This window comes from Propithecus coquereli, unplaced genomic scaffold (genome assembly GCF_000956105.1).
Source record: "Propithecus coquereli isolate 6110/MARCELLA unplaced genomic scaffold, Pcoq_1.0 Scaffold763, whole genome shotgun sequence".
Taxonomy (NCBI): Eukaryota; Metazoa; Chordata; class Mammalia; order Primates; family Indriidae; genus Propithecus; species Propithecus coquereli.
The window spans coordinates 138,167-150,410 of NW_012153763.1; the positions used below are offsets into that span (position 1 = coordinate 138,167).

Here is a 12,244-nt window from a genome sequence, read left to right on the forward strand (position 1 = left end):
CCCGACAGGCTTGGGGGACGCACGTGGGCTCAGACGGGGCGGGGGTTCCCTCCGAATCCTACAGGTCTGCGTGGAGCCATTAGAAATAAATACTTATAAATAGGACATGGTCTTATAGTTAATTTCTGAGTGGACAGTTTCGACGTCACTAACTAACGTAGATTAATTGATAATAAGTCTGTCTATGCTTAAAAAAATATTAGAACGGCAGCGTAACCCCCGTGACCTGTGCCCTCCGGCCTGCCCCGCGTTTCCCGCCCAGAGCACGTTCTGAAAGAAACGATGACACGCACAGCCTCTGCTGGGAGCACGACCAGTCATGTGGCCCAGGTCCCGGCCCAGCAGGGCGGCCCCACGGGGGGACGTGATCACGAGCTGTCTGGTGGGGAGGGGCCGGCGGCAGACGACAGGACGAGGGGGCCGGGCCTGCTGGCTGTCGCGGGGGCTCCGTCAGACCCTCATCTGGGCAGACCTCCTCCGGGACAGCTTGGACCTGCAGGACAGCCAGGGGGATGGCAGTCAGAGCGGCGTCCACCAGGCCCACGCGGCAGGCACTGGGAGAGGCCACCACAGACCTCCTGTGTCCCCTTTAGTCCCCTCACCACCCCGTTTCCTGCCACAGGACGAGGAAGCCCGCCGGGGCGGGGCCCTCCCAGCCGCCCGCGTGTACGCAGTTGCCCACGCCAAGGCCCACCCACGCTGAACGGGCGTTTGTGACACATCCTTCGGGATTTATCACTTCACGAGTAGCAGTGACACAGATGCCCGCACGATCGTCCTTAAGGACGTCAGGACCCACGAGGAAGGCGCCGCGGCTGGCCCGTACCGGATGGTGCCGGCCAGGAGGGGGTTGAAGGCGTAGAGCCAGTCGTGCATGTCCTTGTCGCTGTTGGCCTGCAGCAGGATGCCGCGGTGCTCCGTGCACACCGCGAACGTGTTGGGCGTCTGCGAAAGGAGGCTCCGGTGAGACGGCGCGAGGCCTCCCGGCTGGTGAGCCTGTGCCCGCCCTGCTCCGCCAGGCCCGAGCGGCAGGGAAGGACCCCGCTGGGCCGCCCCCGGGACGAGCGAGCCGCAGGGAAGACCCCACCCCAGACGCAGAGCGGGGAAGGCTCTCCGCCAGCCCTGCCCACACCCGGGCTGGCCCCTTCCGGAAGCCCCTGCCCCCGGTGCGGTCGGTGTGGGTGGCACCTGCCTTTCCCCACCACGGGGGCTGGAAACCTTCCAGGGGGCACGGGAGCCACCCCCAGGTGGCCTGGAGAACCTTCCTCCTCAGCTCTCACCCAGGGCCGTAGCCAGCCCGGACAGGAGCCAGGCAGAGCGGCAGGAGGGCTCTTTGGCGCTCGCCCGCCCACCTCGGGGGAGCCTAGGAGGGGACCGGGTCACTGGCTGTCACGCGGGAGACCACTGACGCTGGCCCAGCGTCGGCCCACAGCCCATCCCCACCAGCGTACCCAGGACCCTGAGCCCCCGGGGCACAGGCAGGGGCTCGGAGAGGCTGAGCCCCCACGCCCCGCGCCCCCCGGGACAGGCCAGGAGGGCCCCGCGGGACCACAGGTGAGGGCGACGCTCCGTGCCCGCCCCGCTGAGGCCCCCCGTGCCGCACCTTGAGCATGGCCTGCTGGTCCTCGCTGTACTCCACCTGCGCGGTGGCGAGGTTGAGCACGAACCGCTCCACGCTGTCTTTGTCGCTGTTGTACATGTAGGCGTAGGGGCGCCGCACCACCACGAAGCGCCTGGCCCAGCCCGACGTGTGCGGCTCCAGGAAGTGCAGGTAGCCCTTCTTGGAGACGATCGGGCTGCGGCGGACACGGCTCGCGGTCAGCGGGGAAGCCGCATGGGGCATGCTGCCCACCGCCCTGGGAGCGCCCGCGGGGCTCCCCCTCCCAGGTCAGACAGGGCCAAGGCGTTGAAGGGCAGCTGCAGAACCCCAACCTGGGAGGCCGGAGACCAGAGCCCCCAACCCACCGACCATCCCTGGGCCGCAGTTTCCCTCGCTAGGACAAAGGAAAAAGCTGAGGTTGCCCTAGAGCTGCCACACCAGCCAATGACCACCAGGTTCCGCACCTGGACCCGGCCCCGAGCCACCCACCTGCCCTTTCCCTGGGCTCCTTCCCAGCCCCTGCGGGTGGGTCCCGGGCCCTGTCTGACCTCAGTGCGCAGCTGTGCCCGCAGGAAGTCATGAGACCCGCCTGACCCCTGGTACAGAGCTGACCCTGCAACAGGTGGGGGCAGCCTGCCGGTCCTCCCCCAGCGTGGGGTCAGAGATGTCCTGCCTGTCCCTTGCTGGCGTGGGGCTGGCTGGGTGCTGCTCCTGTCCTGGGCAGGGCCCACACACACCTGACCCGGATCTCCTGAATGTCGGGGACCAGCAGGCGCTGGGGCTCCTTGTCAGCCTCCGTCGACCGGACAGGGGAGGGGGTCTTCTTGGAGTCGGACTCCGGCAGCAGCTGCGGCTCGGGGCTGGCGGGCCGGGAGCAGGGCTGCGGGGCCCTGCGAAGCGGAGGGAGCTGCTGCAGCCCCCGGGAGGCCCAGGCTGGGCCCGGGGCCGTCTCTACCTGCACTTCATCCCCCAGGGCCGCTGTGGGGCATCGGCTGTGCCGGCAGTCGGAGCCCCAGGGCCCACCCTCAAGGCACGTGCAGGGCGCGGCAGGGACGTTCTCCTGCGACCTGGGGGCCGCCGGGGCAGGTGAGCCCAGCTGTGCGGGCTCCACACACTTCTCCCAAGGGGCTCTCCTGCCTCCACCTCCGCCCGTCAAAGCAGATGCGGCATCTGCTTTGAACTGAAGGCGACACAACGTCCTCAGGGGCTGTTAGAGCAGAGGGAGCTGCTGGCCTGGGGGCACCCGCCAGCCCCACAAAGGCCGCTCAGGGTGAGGGCCAGAGGGCGACGCCTTCTTCGAGAGTGGGGCCCCGAGCTGGGGTGGGGGCTCCTGTGTCCCGGGAGAAGGGCCGCAGACCCGCCCCTCCAGGCTCCACCCGAGACGCTCAGCCGCTGGTAATCCACGTTCTCTGCGCTCTGTGTCCCCAAGTCACAGCCACGGCCACGGGTCAGCGCAGGCTGGGAACCTCTCCGGGAGCCTGCAGCGAACTCACCTCAGGTCCGCGGCGCCGTAGCGCCCCTCAACCAGAGAGGGGCAGGTGGAGGAGGGGGTGAGCGTGGCTGCCCCCAGAGGGGACATAGACGGGTCCCGCAGCAGGGTGACAGACATCTCAGAGAGCTGCAGAAGAGAGGAACCCTTTTGTGGGGGACAGTCTCAGCCCCACGGTAGGACCCCTGAAGTGGCTGACTCTGTGCCTTTGCTCACACTTTACTTTCTCTTCGGGGCACCCCCATCCCTCCTCCCAGCAGCCTCAGCTCAAAGGTGGCCCCCGCAAGACCCCCGGCCACTCCCAGCCCCTACATGCCCCTGGCCGGCCCCTCCCAGGGCTTCCGGCTCTGCCCTGCTCCGGCGGCGGGGGCCGCCTCCCTGCGGGGTGGGCTGGGCAGGCTCTGAGTTGCCCCCTCCCGCCAGCACCCGTGTGGGGCCAGCGCTGGTGGTGTCCACGGGGGGCTGGCATGGAAGGCCGGCGGGGAGCTCAGAGCCTGACACCGTCCAGAGGAAGCTTCCCGAGGCTGTGGGACAAGGGTCAGCCCCCAGGGCCAGGGGACGCCCTGAGCGGTCTAGGACAGGGCAGCTGGCTGAGGGCCAGTGAGGGCAGGAAGAGAACAGGATTCTGCGAGGGCCTGGGGGGACCTCAGGTGGCCATGGACCGGGCTGACCCCTCACCCGTGCCCCCCACTCCATGGGCCCCAGGCAGCCACGGACGCGGGTCGTGGGCCTCAGGTCTAGGGCAGCCAGCCACTAGCCACGTGGTCCGCTCTGGAGCTAGCGGTGTGTCCCTAGGAAATGCCCCTGCCTTTCCCTTGGCAGCAGCTGCCACGGGTGCCCAAGCCCCACGGGGTGGCCCGGCAGCCACCCACCCACCTTGCTCTCGCTGGCGCTGACGCAGACGTGGCTGTGCGAGTACTCTCTGTTGAACGTGTGTGTGAGGAGGCGCAGGCACTGCAGACAGAGCACGTGGGGTCAGGTGCGTGGCTGCCCGGGACCCGGCTCTGCCGGGCACAGCCGAGGCTGCGCCACCCACCCCTCCCCCGACATGCAGCCAGCTGAGGCCGGGCACAGCGGGTCCAGGTGGCAGCATCTCCACCCCGCCCAGTGGGGGAGCCGGGGGACCTCCTGGGGCCTGGCGTGAAGGCTGGGGGCCGCGTCGCCCATGGCATGGGAGCCTTTCCCACTGCGCAGCCAGCAGCAGAGAGGGCCACCTCTGGGCAGAGGGGTGAGCTCCCCAGCAGCGCAGGTATTCAAGAGAGGGCAGGTCAATGCGCGGCAGAGGGCTGTAAAAGGCACCAGACTCCCAGTGCGGGTGAGGCGGGACGGGGCAGACCCCCACGCTCCCAGCTCCTGGTGGCTCTGACTAGAGCAGCCTCCGCCAATGCTGGGTCACGGGTGTCGCCCAGGAGTGACGCGGGGCCCCTGAGGGGCTGGGGACAGGCCGAGCTGCCCACCAGCTCAACCTGCCTTGACAGCCAGCTCCCGCTGCCTCTCGCTGGGCATCTCCAGGGGGGACGGCCGGCCCTCGGCCGAGAGCGGGGAGGAGGCGCTGGATGAGCTGTGGGACTCGGAGTCCTCGCTGGAGGCCGGGGACAGCGCTTCCGGGATGGGCCGCTGAGTGGTCTCCAGCTTCTCCCGCAGCAGCAGGTAGTGTCTGGTCTTCTCCACCTGCACACGGAGCTCAGTGTCTCCTGCTGTTCTGAGAGGGCGGCCTCCGCCTCCTGGGGCAGCAGGGCCTCTGGGCAGACGCGGGGGAGCCCACCCCTCCCCTGGGCTGGGGCCCGCTGGCACGGCCTGTGACACGAGGGACAGACCCCAGGCCCGGGGCGGGCAGCACTCAGCGCCACCCGAGCCCTGCAGCTGGGCTTCGCGGCCCGCACCCAGGCTGCCCTCCTCCCCCACAGCCCCGTGGCCGCGGCCCTGGGCCCCACGGGGAGCGGATGGACGTGTGCGTTCCCCACACCGGTTCGGGGCGTGCTCTGCGGCGCTGGTGGCCTCGGGCGTGGCTTCCTGCTTCCCACACGCACAGCCCGGTCGGAGCGACAGAGGCCCCCCTGCAACTTCCCTCCCGGGTTTCCTCGTCCTCTGCCCGATGATGCCTCCTCAGTTAGGCCGAGGGCACCGTCTGCTCTAGGCCGGCCGTGTTTTTGTCGTGCGCCGCAAAGCCCCGTGGTGGGCAGTTTGAGTGTCACGTGGCCCATCCTGCGGGTGGCCTGTGACTCCCTGACTACGGCCCCTCAGCGGGAGCCGGGCCGCCTCCCCCTCTCTGGCCGCGCGTGCAGGCCCCGCCCTCCGCGGCCCCCACCTCCTGCAGGAGGCTCAGCTTCTCCAGCTCCCACTGGTGGTCCAGGATGAGGCTGTCGCTCCGGGGCCTCCAGCCCGCCAGGTTCTCCTCGCCCCGCACGTAGGCCACGGACGTGTCCAGCACCCGCCGGCGCCGGCGCTGCATCCCTGCACGGGAGACAGACGCTCCGTCCCTATCCGCCGCTGACGGGCAGCTGCTGCCGCCCACAGAGAGGCCGCCCGGCTGCCGAAGCCCCGCCCCCCTGGGGTGAAGATCGGCTTCCCCCGTCCTGGGGCGCAGGGCCTGACGCTCCTCCCGCGACGCCTCGCCCTGGACACCACACTCCCACCCTCGCTGTCCCCGTCTCAGGGCAACTCCAGGACTCACGGGTGCACACTCGAATTTGCAGGTGAGGGACGCCCCAAACGCAGCTCAGCCGCGGGCACCCACAGTGGGGCAGAGGCCGAGCAGGTGGGGGCCCCGGCGCCCTGACCCCTCCCCTCCCAGACACAGGCAGACGCCTACCTGGGCTACCGGCATCGGCCACGTGGCACAGGCTGAGCTCATACACACCCGTCACACGGTTGCTGTGGGGAGCACAGGGAGGGACACGTCAGCACCAGGCGGCACAGCGGGAACTCAGATGGCCTGGGCGCCACCTCGAACCACCGCCAAAGTCCCACCCATGCCGGACCCAGGCAGCCTGGCCCGGGGTCCTGGAGCTGCAGCCTCTGTTTAAAAAGTCCCATCCGGACCCCTCCAGCCTCCAAATAAAGGAGGGTTGGACAGCGTCGTTTAGGCGCCCATGCGTCCCGGCCTGGGGGCGATGCGGGTGCCTGAGCTCGTTTGTCCCAGATCCCCAGCACCCGGCACCTCCAGGCCCTCCAGGCACCGAGAGCCCTGCAGGACTCCCGACAGGGAAGCCCCCCGTCCCCAGGACGCCGGTGGCTCCAAGGCCCCTCGGCAACCCTCTAATGGTGACAGGCCCTACCAGCTGGCGTCGCACGATCACAGGTGACCTCTGAACAACCGTGGCTGGCCCTCGAGGATGCTGAGTCCTGACCCCCATGTGCCCTCCTCCCGGCCACAGATCCCTGTGGTCCCCAAGGAGAAAGGTCATGTGGCAGGGGTGAGGTGTGGCCTCCAGACCACCCACAGGAGGCCCAGGAGGGCACCCCGGGCCTTTCTCCACTCTGCGCCCCCATCCCTGGAGGTGCCCACAGGGGCGAGTGAGAGGGAGGGTGGCCGAGAGCGTGGCCGGGCCTCAGACACAGGCCACATGAGCGTCAGGCTGTCAGCAACCACCCCCCAGAGTCCAGCTTGGTCCTTACAGAAGCAGGTGGCAGACAAGGAACACCCCCGCCCGCGTGGGCTCACCTCTCCGAGGCCCGCAGGCTCCCGCTGCCGAACAGGTTGCGGATGGAGCGTGAGGCCGGCAGCTTGGCGTCGCGGGAGTAGAAGACCATGCAGAAGTCCTTGGTGATGACGGCCGGCTGGGTGCAATTCTCCATCTGCAACGGGCAGGGGCAGGGCTCAGGCATAAGGACACCCCGAGTGCCCCAGGCCCCTCCTAACCTTCTCCCGGGGGGCGCAAGGGCCCAGCACTGACCGGCAGCCCAGCCCCTCCGATCTCGGGCGTGAGAGCGTCTGCTCCCCACATCCTGCTGGGGACAGAGCCGAAGCCCTGCCTGCCCTGGGCCACCAGAGGGGGGTCTCCCAGTGTGGGGACCCTGGGGGTTCCAGACACTGGCCTCGCCCTCTCCAGCAGGCCTCAGAGGCCTCACCATAGAACGGGGTGACACCTTCCCCACCAACGCCTGTGAGGATGAAACCGGGTCTTGTCTGCGCACACGGTTAACTCTAAAACGCCACAGAAAGCTCCTCCTGCTGGGTGACACGCCAGCGGCCGAGCAGCTCGCTCCCGCGCCGCGGTTCAGTGGTAACTGCCGCGCGCCTGGTGCGTCCTGAGCACGCACTGGGCAGAGCTCCGCCAGCGTCCCCTCCACCCAACCCCACCGCCACCCCGCGAGATGGTCACACCACCGCCACGTCACAGCCAGAGGGATTAGGCTCCAGGGAGAGCGGGTTGCCTTACAGGTGCCCCACCCCCACTTCCCCTAAACCTCCTCCCTCACTGCTGCCCCAGCGAGAGGCGCCCACGCCCTCGGCCTCTTCCTGCACCTGGAAGGGAGGCCACAGCTCACACCTGGCCATGGCCTGCAGACCCTGGGAGCAATGGGAGTAGGGGTGATGTGCCTCTATTTTTGTGCTGCCTGGAACATTGATGCAATGTCTGGCAGTGCTGCAGCCCTCTTGTAACCCCAAGGACAAAAGCCACACACCAAGTATCGCCGAGTGGATTAATGGCGAGCACATGGACTGATTTAACTCGAGGACTTGAAAAGTCCTCTGAGAAGAGCCTGGGTTTGTCACCGCCCTTCACAAGCTCCTCAGGCTTTGGGGGAAGGCTGGGTTTGGTGGCACGCCCTGGGCACAGGTGTCTTGCCTCAATATAAGCGGAGAGGGTCATGTAGATTTTCTCTCGATAGGGGGTGACCCGGTTCAGCAGCAGGGAGTTGTGCATGGAGCTGTCCCACGCAGCCTCGAACTGGTAAAAGGTCCTGAAAGGAAGCAGAGCCCAGGCAGGCGACAATGGCGTGGGGGCTGCTCTCAACAGAGACGAGGACATGCAGACAGACAGACAGACAGACAGATGCGGGCACCCCTGGGGAGAGCCACTAGAGCCACGGGGTGGAGCCCTGGGTGGCGGCACCAGGAAGGACAGGCCCCTCCTTACTCGGGCCTTGCTGAGCAGGGGCCACTGCGGGCGCCACCAGGGCAAGCCCAGGCTTTTGTCAGCTCTCGTGCTGAGGGAGAGGGAAGGAGGGTGGGGCGAGGAGTGCAAGGGGAGGGAAGGAGGACGGCAGGAGGGAGCTGCAGGGGAGCAGCAGGGACAGGGAGCAGAGGGCAGTGGGGAGAGGGTGGGGGAAGGGAGGGTGGAGCCCGTGGGCCCAGCTCTTCTGAGTAAGGAGGCGCCTGTGTCGCTCCCTGGACCTGAAGGGACCCGCTCGGGTTTGCGAAGCCCCCGCAGTCCCGGCTCCACCCGTGGACGTGCCCTCCGAGGGAGGAAGGCCCCGGGGAGGATGCTTGGAGCGAGAACAGGGCGCCCGGGCAGACACGTCAGCACAGCGCCCCCCGCGAGCACGCGGGACACGGGGCCCTCCCCTGGCCCTGAGGGCCGACCCACCGCCAGCGAGCAGAGGCCCCTACACTCTCCCTGGGGAGCTCGGGGCCCAGCCGGGAGGCCGGGACTTAGTCCCCACAGGGGCCTACTTTGCTCCACGGACACCTCGGGGGCCGAGAACATGTTCCCTGTTAGGTGACGGGCCCTGTCTCTAACCTTCCGGGGGCCCATTTCCTAGACTCTCTGCGGCTGATGCTAGTTTGGAGGACGGTCGTGTCTGAGGGGGAGAATCTGCCTCAATCCACAGCGTGGCCGCTCCGCAGAGCCCGATGGCCCCGGTCAGCTCCCGCCCCGCCTCGCCCGGGTCCCGTCCAAGCATCCTCCAACGACACACTCCAGAGACGTCAACACACAACAGCTGGGCGGCAGCGCAGGCGCCCACACAGCCGGGCCCGCCGGGGCGTCGAGGCGTGTGGGGCCTGCGCTGCCCTCTCGACTGCGCGGCGCAGTCCGGGGTGCGGGGCACAGGCCTCACGAGTCAGGGCCGCGGAATGGAGCAGGGGACAGGGCAGGGCCACTGTCAGACACATGTCCCCAAGGAGAGACTGGAGGAGGACAAGGACAGCGGGCCGTCAGAGACCGGGGCAGGACAGGCGGACGTCAGGGACAGAGCCACTCGAGAAAGCAGAAGAGGACAGACAAGCGGGGGCAGGAGAGAAAAGTGAGCTGTACCTAGTGTCACTTCCGAATGAAACGCTAAAGGCAAGGCAGCCGGGACACACACGTACACACACAGAAGAGATGGAGACATCAGAACAAGCACGTCACGGGCCCGGGGCCAGCTAACCGGGGACGCCCAGGCCTCGCAGCCCCAGGCCCACTGCGCGCGGGGCGGGGTGCAGGCCCGTCGTAGGCCTGGCCCTGCAGACCCCCGTCCCCCGAGTCTGCAGTGAGAGCCTTGGGTCTGTCCCCGCGGGACCTGGCAGGTGCCCTGGAGCCAAAACAAAGGCCTGGAGGGACGTCCTCCTCCCTGGGACATCTCAGCGGCCCTGTCGGAAAGGGCCTGCCGGTCAGAGCTGGAGCCCGCGGCAGCCCGGCCAGAGCCAGGGCTCAGACCGCCTGGAAGCCACCATGGAGCTGCAGCACAGACGCGTGGCCCCGGGAGGGTGCCGACATCGCTGTGCCCTGCTTCCTCGTGGGTACGACGGGGTGTAGGCGTCCCTGCCTCCAGATGTCTTGGGGACTGAATGAGCTAATGTGGGCACAGTGAGAACAGGGCCCGGCGCCGGTACGGTCAGCGTCACTGTCTGGGGACACGTCACTCTCCCCGTGCTGAACTCTCTGTCCACCTGCTTGGAAGTCCCCAAGGGACCTTGGCCAGCCTCCCTTCCTTCTCTGCGTGTGGGGACACAGCCCAGCCCACCCGGCGCTCCGCCACCAGGTGGGGACCAGCAGGGCTTCCCCGGCATCAGCACCGGCCCCTCTGTGGCCTTCAGGAAGAACCAGGCCCTCCCGGCCCAGGAGTCTCCGCAGGCAGCAGGAGCTGTGTGCCCCCCTCATCCTGGGGCCGCTTCACCTGGGTGGGACACAGCAAAGCAGGGACCCGGTGAGGCCAGCACGACCCCGGCCTCAGCCAGGGGTTGCTCCTCAGGACAGAACGGACTCTGCCGGGCCAGGGTGGTCTTCTGCCGGGCCAGGGTGGTCTTGGCTCCAGGCCTGGGGCTGGGAGCAGAGAACGAGCCTCCACAGGGGCCCCACTGGAGGCCCGAGAACGTGGCTCTGCCCTGCTTGGGCCCTGGTGAATCGAATCTCCCCGACAGCCTGACCAGGCCCACGTCCACAGCTGGGGGCTGGGCCTTCCCAGGCCACGTCCCGGCCAGGTGCCAGGAGGGCCAACAGGACATGGGCGCAATTGTGCTGCTGCTGACAGGTCATCTCCAAGCCGAGGCTCAGCCCCGGGGCCCAGAGGCCGTCCGCTCTACCCGGAGAGACTGCACCCGCGCCGCCCGACCGGCCTGGCCGCAGCCTGCCTGGACCCACGTGCCACGGACGGCAGGCCCTGGGACCCTGGGCAGGGAGCGTCCTTGGCTACACTCCTGAGCCCCCGACACCCCTGAGGCCTCCATGAAGGGAGGCCTTGCCCAGACCCCGAGGGGATCTGAGGAGATGGCGCCCGCTGTGCTGGGGTCGGGTGGGGTGGCAGAGTGGCAGCCCACCCACGGGGAGCCACGCAGGACCCACTGGGCTTGCAGGGCACAGCGTGGGGGCCACTGATGGGCCGCCTGGATCACACAGCAGGAAACTCCGACCTAGAGAGGCTGAGCGGTAGCCAGGGTCACCCGCCAAGCTCCAGGACGTGGCTGGGGGGGCCAGGAGGGCCTTGGAGACCACGCCAGGACCCTACTGCAGGAGCGGGCACGCACCGACATTCCCTGAAGTCCTCCTCACTGTGCCCACGTGACGTGACCAAACCCTCGATACGACCGAAAGAGGAGACCTGGGTCCCTGCAGCATCGGGACCACTTGGGAGCTCAGAAGTTGGATTCTCAGGCCGCGCCCCAGACCCACTGGCGCAGAGATGCTGGGACATGTGACCGCGTGGCGGGGCACCACGCTGGCCTGCACAGAGCTTCCTATCGCTCAGCTGCCCCTCACTCGCGGACACCTGTGAGCGGCCTGCGCCCGCCCGCAGAGGCAGGAGCCCGGGCCCCGCCGGCTGGCCCAGCTCTTTGCCCTCCTCCTCCCTGCTGGGCTCTCGGGACCCCCTTTGAAAGGGGGACGCAGGCGGGGTCCTCCCTGGCAAGGAGGAGGAGAGGAGGGGCCTCCAGCAGACAGCCAGATCCCAACTGGCCGGCTCAGGCGGGCGGGACCAGGGGCCTCTCTAAGGAATCCCCTCCAGCCCGGCCCTCTGCAGGGCCCAGAAACAGGACCAACCCCAGTTCGGCTCCGCGATAGAGAGGGCTCAGCACCAGACTCGAGAGGACCCACATGGGGAGCACTGGATGGACACTCACAGGAAAGTTCTGTTGACAAGGACGACGGCGGATACTGTGAAACACTGCTTCCCCCTCGATGCTTGCACAGGACACTGGCTCTGCCACGCACAGCCACGCAGCACCACCTGCCACGCAGCCCAAGAGCCCTCAGACCGGACTGGACCAGAGAACACACAGCCAGAGCCGCTCCCTGGGACCGGAGCCAGCTGCAGGCGTCCGCGCGGGGCTGGCCATAGCGGACACCAAACAGCTCCTCGGAGAAGGGGGTACTGGACCAGACATGGCCTCGGAGGAAACGCCAGGCCAGCACCCGGCCGGGCCCAGGGAGCCGCCTTCCCTGCTCTCCCCCACCTCCGCCACGGCGCCTTCACGCTGCCAGCTCCTGCCTGCTGCGTCTCCCCACCAGGACGGCGTGCGGGCATCGCCAGACCCTGCATGCCGGCGCAGGCTGCCTGTCCCCATCACGACCTGGGACCAGGACCAGGACAGAGCTGCTCAGTCAGCATCTTTCTTGGGGATAAGGGAGGGGTGAGGGGGTGAGGGGAGGGGATGAAGAGTGAAGGATGAAGGGTGAGGAGGTGAGGGGTGAGGGATGAGGGGTAAGGAGGTGAGGGGTGAGGGGCGAGGGGTGAGGAGGTGAGGGGTGAGGAGACGAGGGGTGAGGAGATGAAGGGTGAAGAGATGAGGG

General features: G+C 68.3%; 1 protein-coding gene across 1 annotated transcript in view; it reads right to left on the bottom strand.

The window, feature by feature from the left end:
- Window positions 1-112: 112 nt before the first annotated feature.
- Window positions 113-12,244, bottom strand: part of KIF1A (kinesin family member 1A) — a 98,033-nt gene continuing 85,901 nt past the window's right edge. The window contains exons 39-49 of the mRNA XM_012662424.1: window positions 7,883-7,997; window positions 6,754-6,887; window positions 5,902-5,963; window positions 5,398-5,543; window positions 4,560-4,760; window positions 3,966-4,043; window positions 3,094-3,218; window positions 2,338-2,490; window positions 1,604-1,796; window positions 827-945; window positions 113-493 (exon numbers count right to left, since the gene is read on the bottom strand). Coding sequence (XP_012517878.1) covers window positions 451-493; window positions 827-945; window positions 1,604-1,796; window positions 2,338-2,490; window positions 3,094-3,218; window positions 3,966-4,043; window positions 4,560-4,760; window positions 5,398-5,543; window positions 5,902-5,963; window positions 6,754-6,887; window positions 7,883-7,997 — 1,369 coding nt within the window. The 3' untranslated portion in view covers window positions 113-450. The remainder of the gene's footprint in view (window positions 494-826; window positions 946-1,603; window positions 1,797-2,337; window positions 2,491-3,093; window positions 3,219-3,965; window positions 4,044-4,559; window positions 4,761-5,397; window positions 5,544-5,901; window positions 5,964-6,753; window positions 6,888-7,882; window positions 7,998-12,244) is intronic.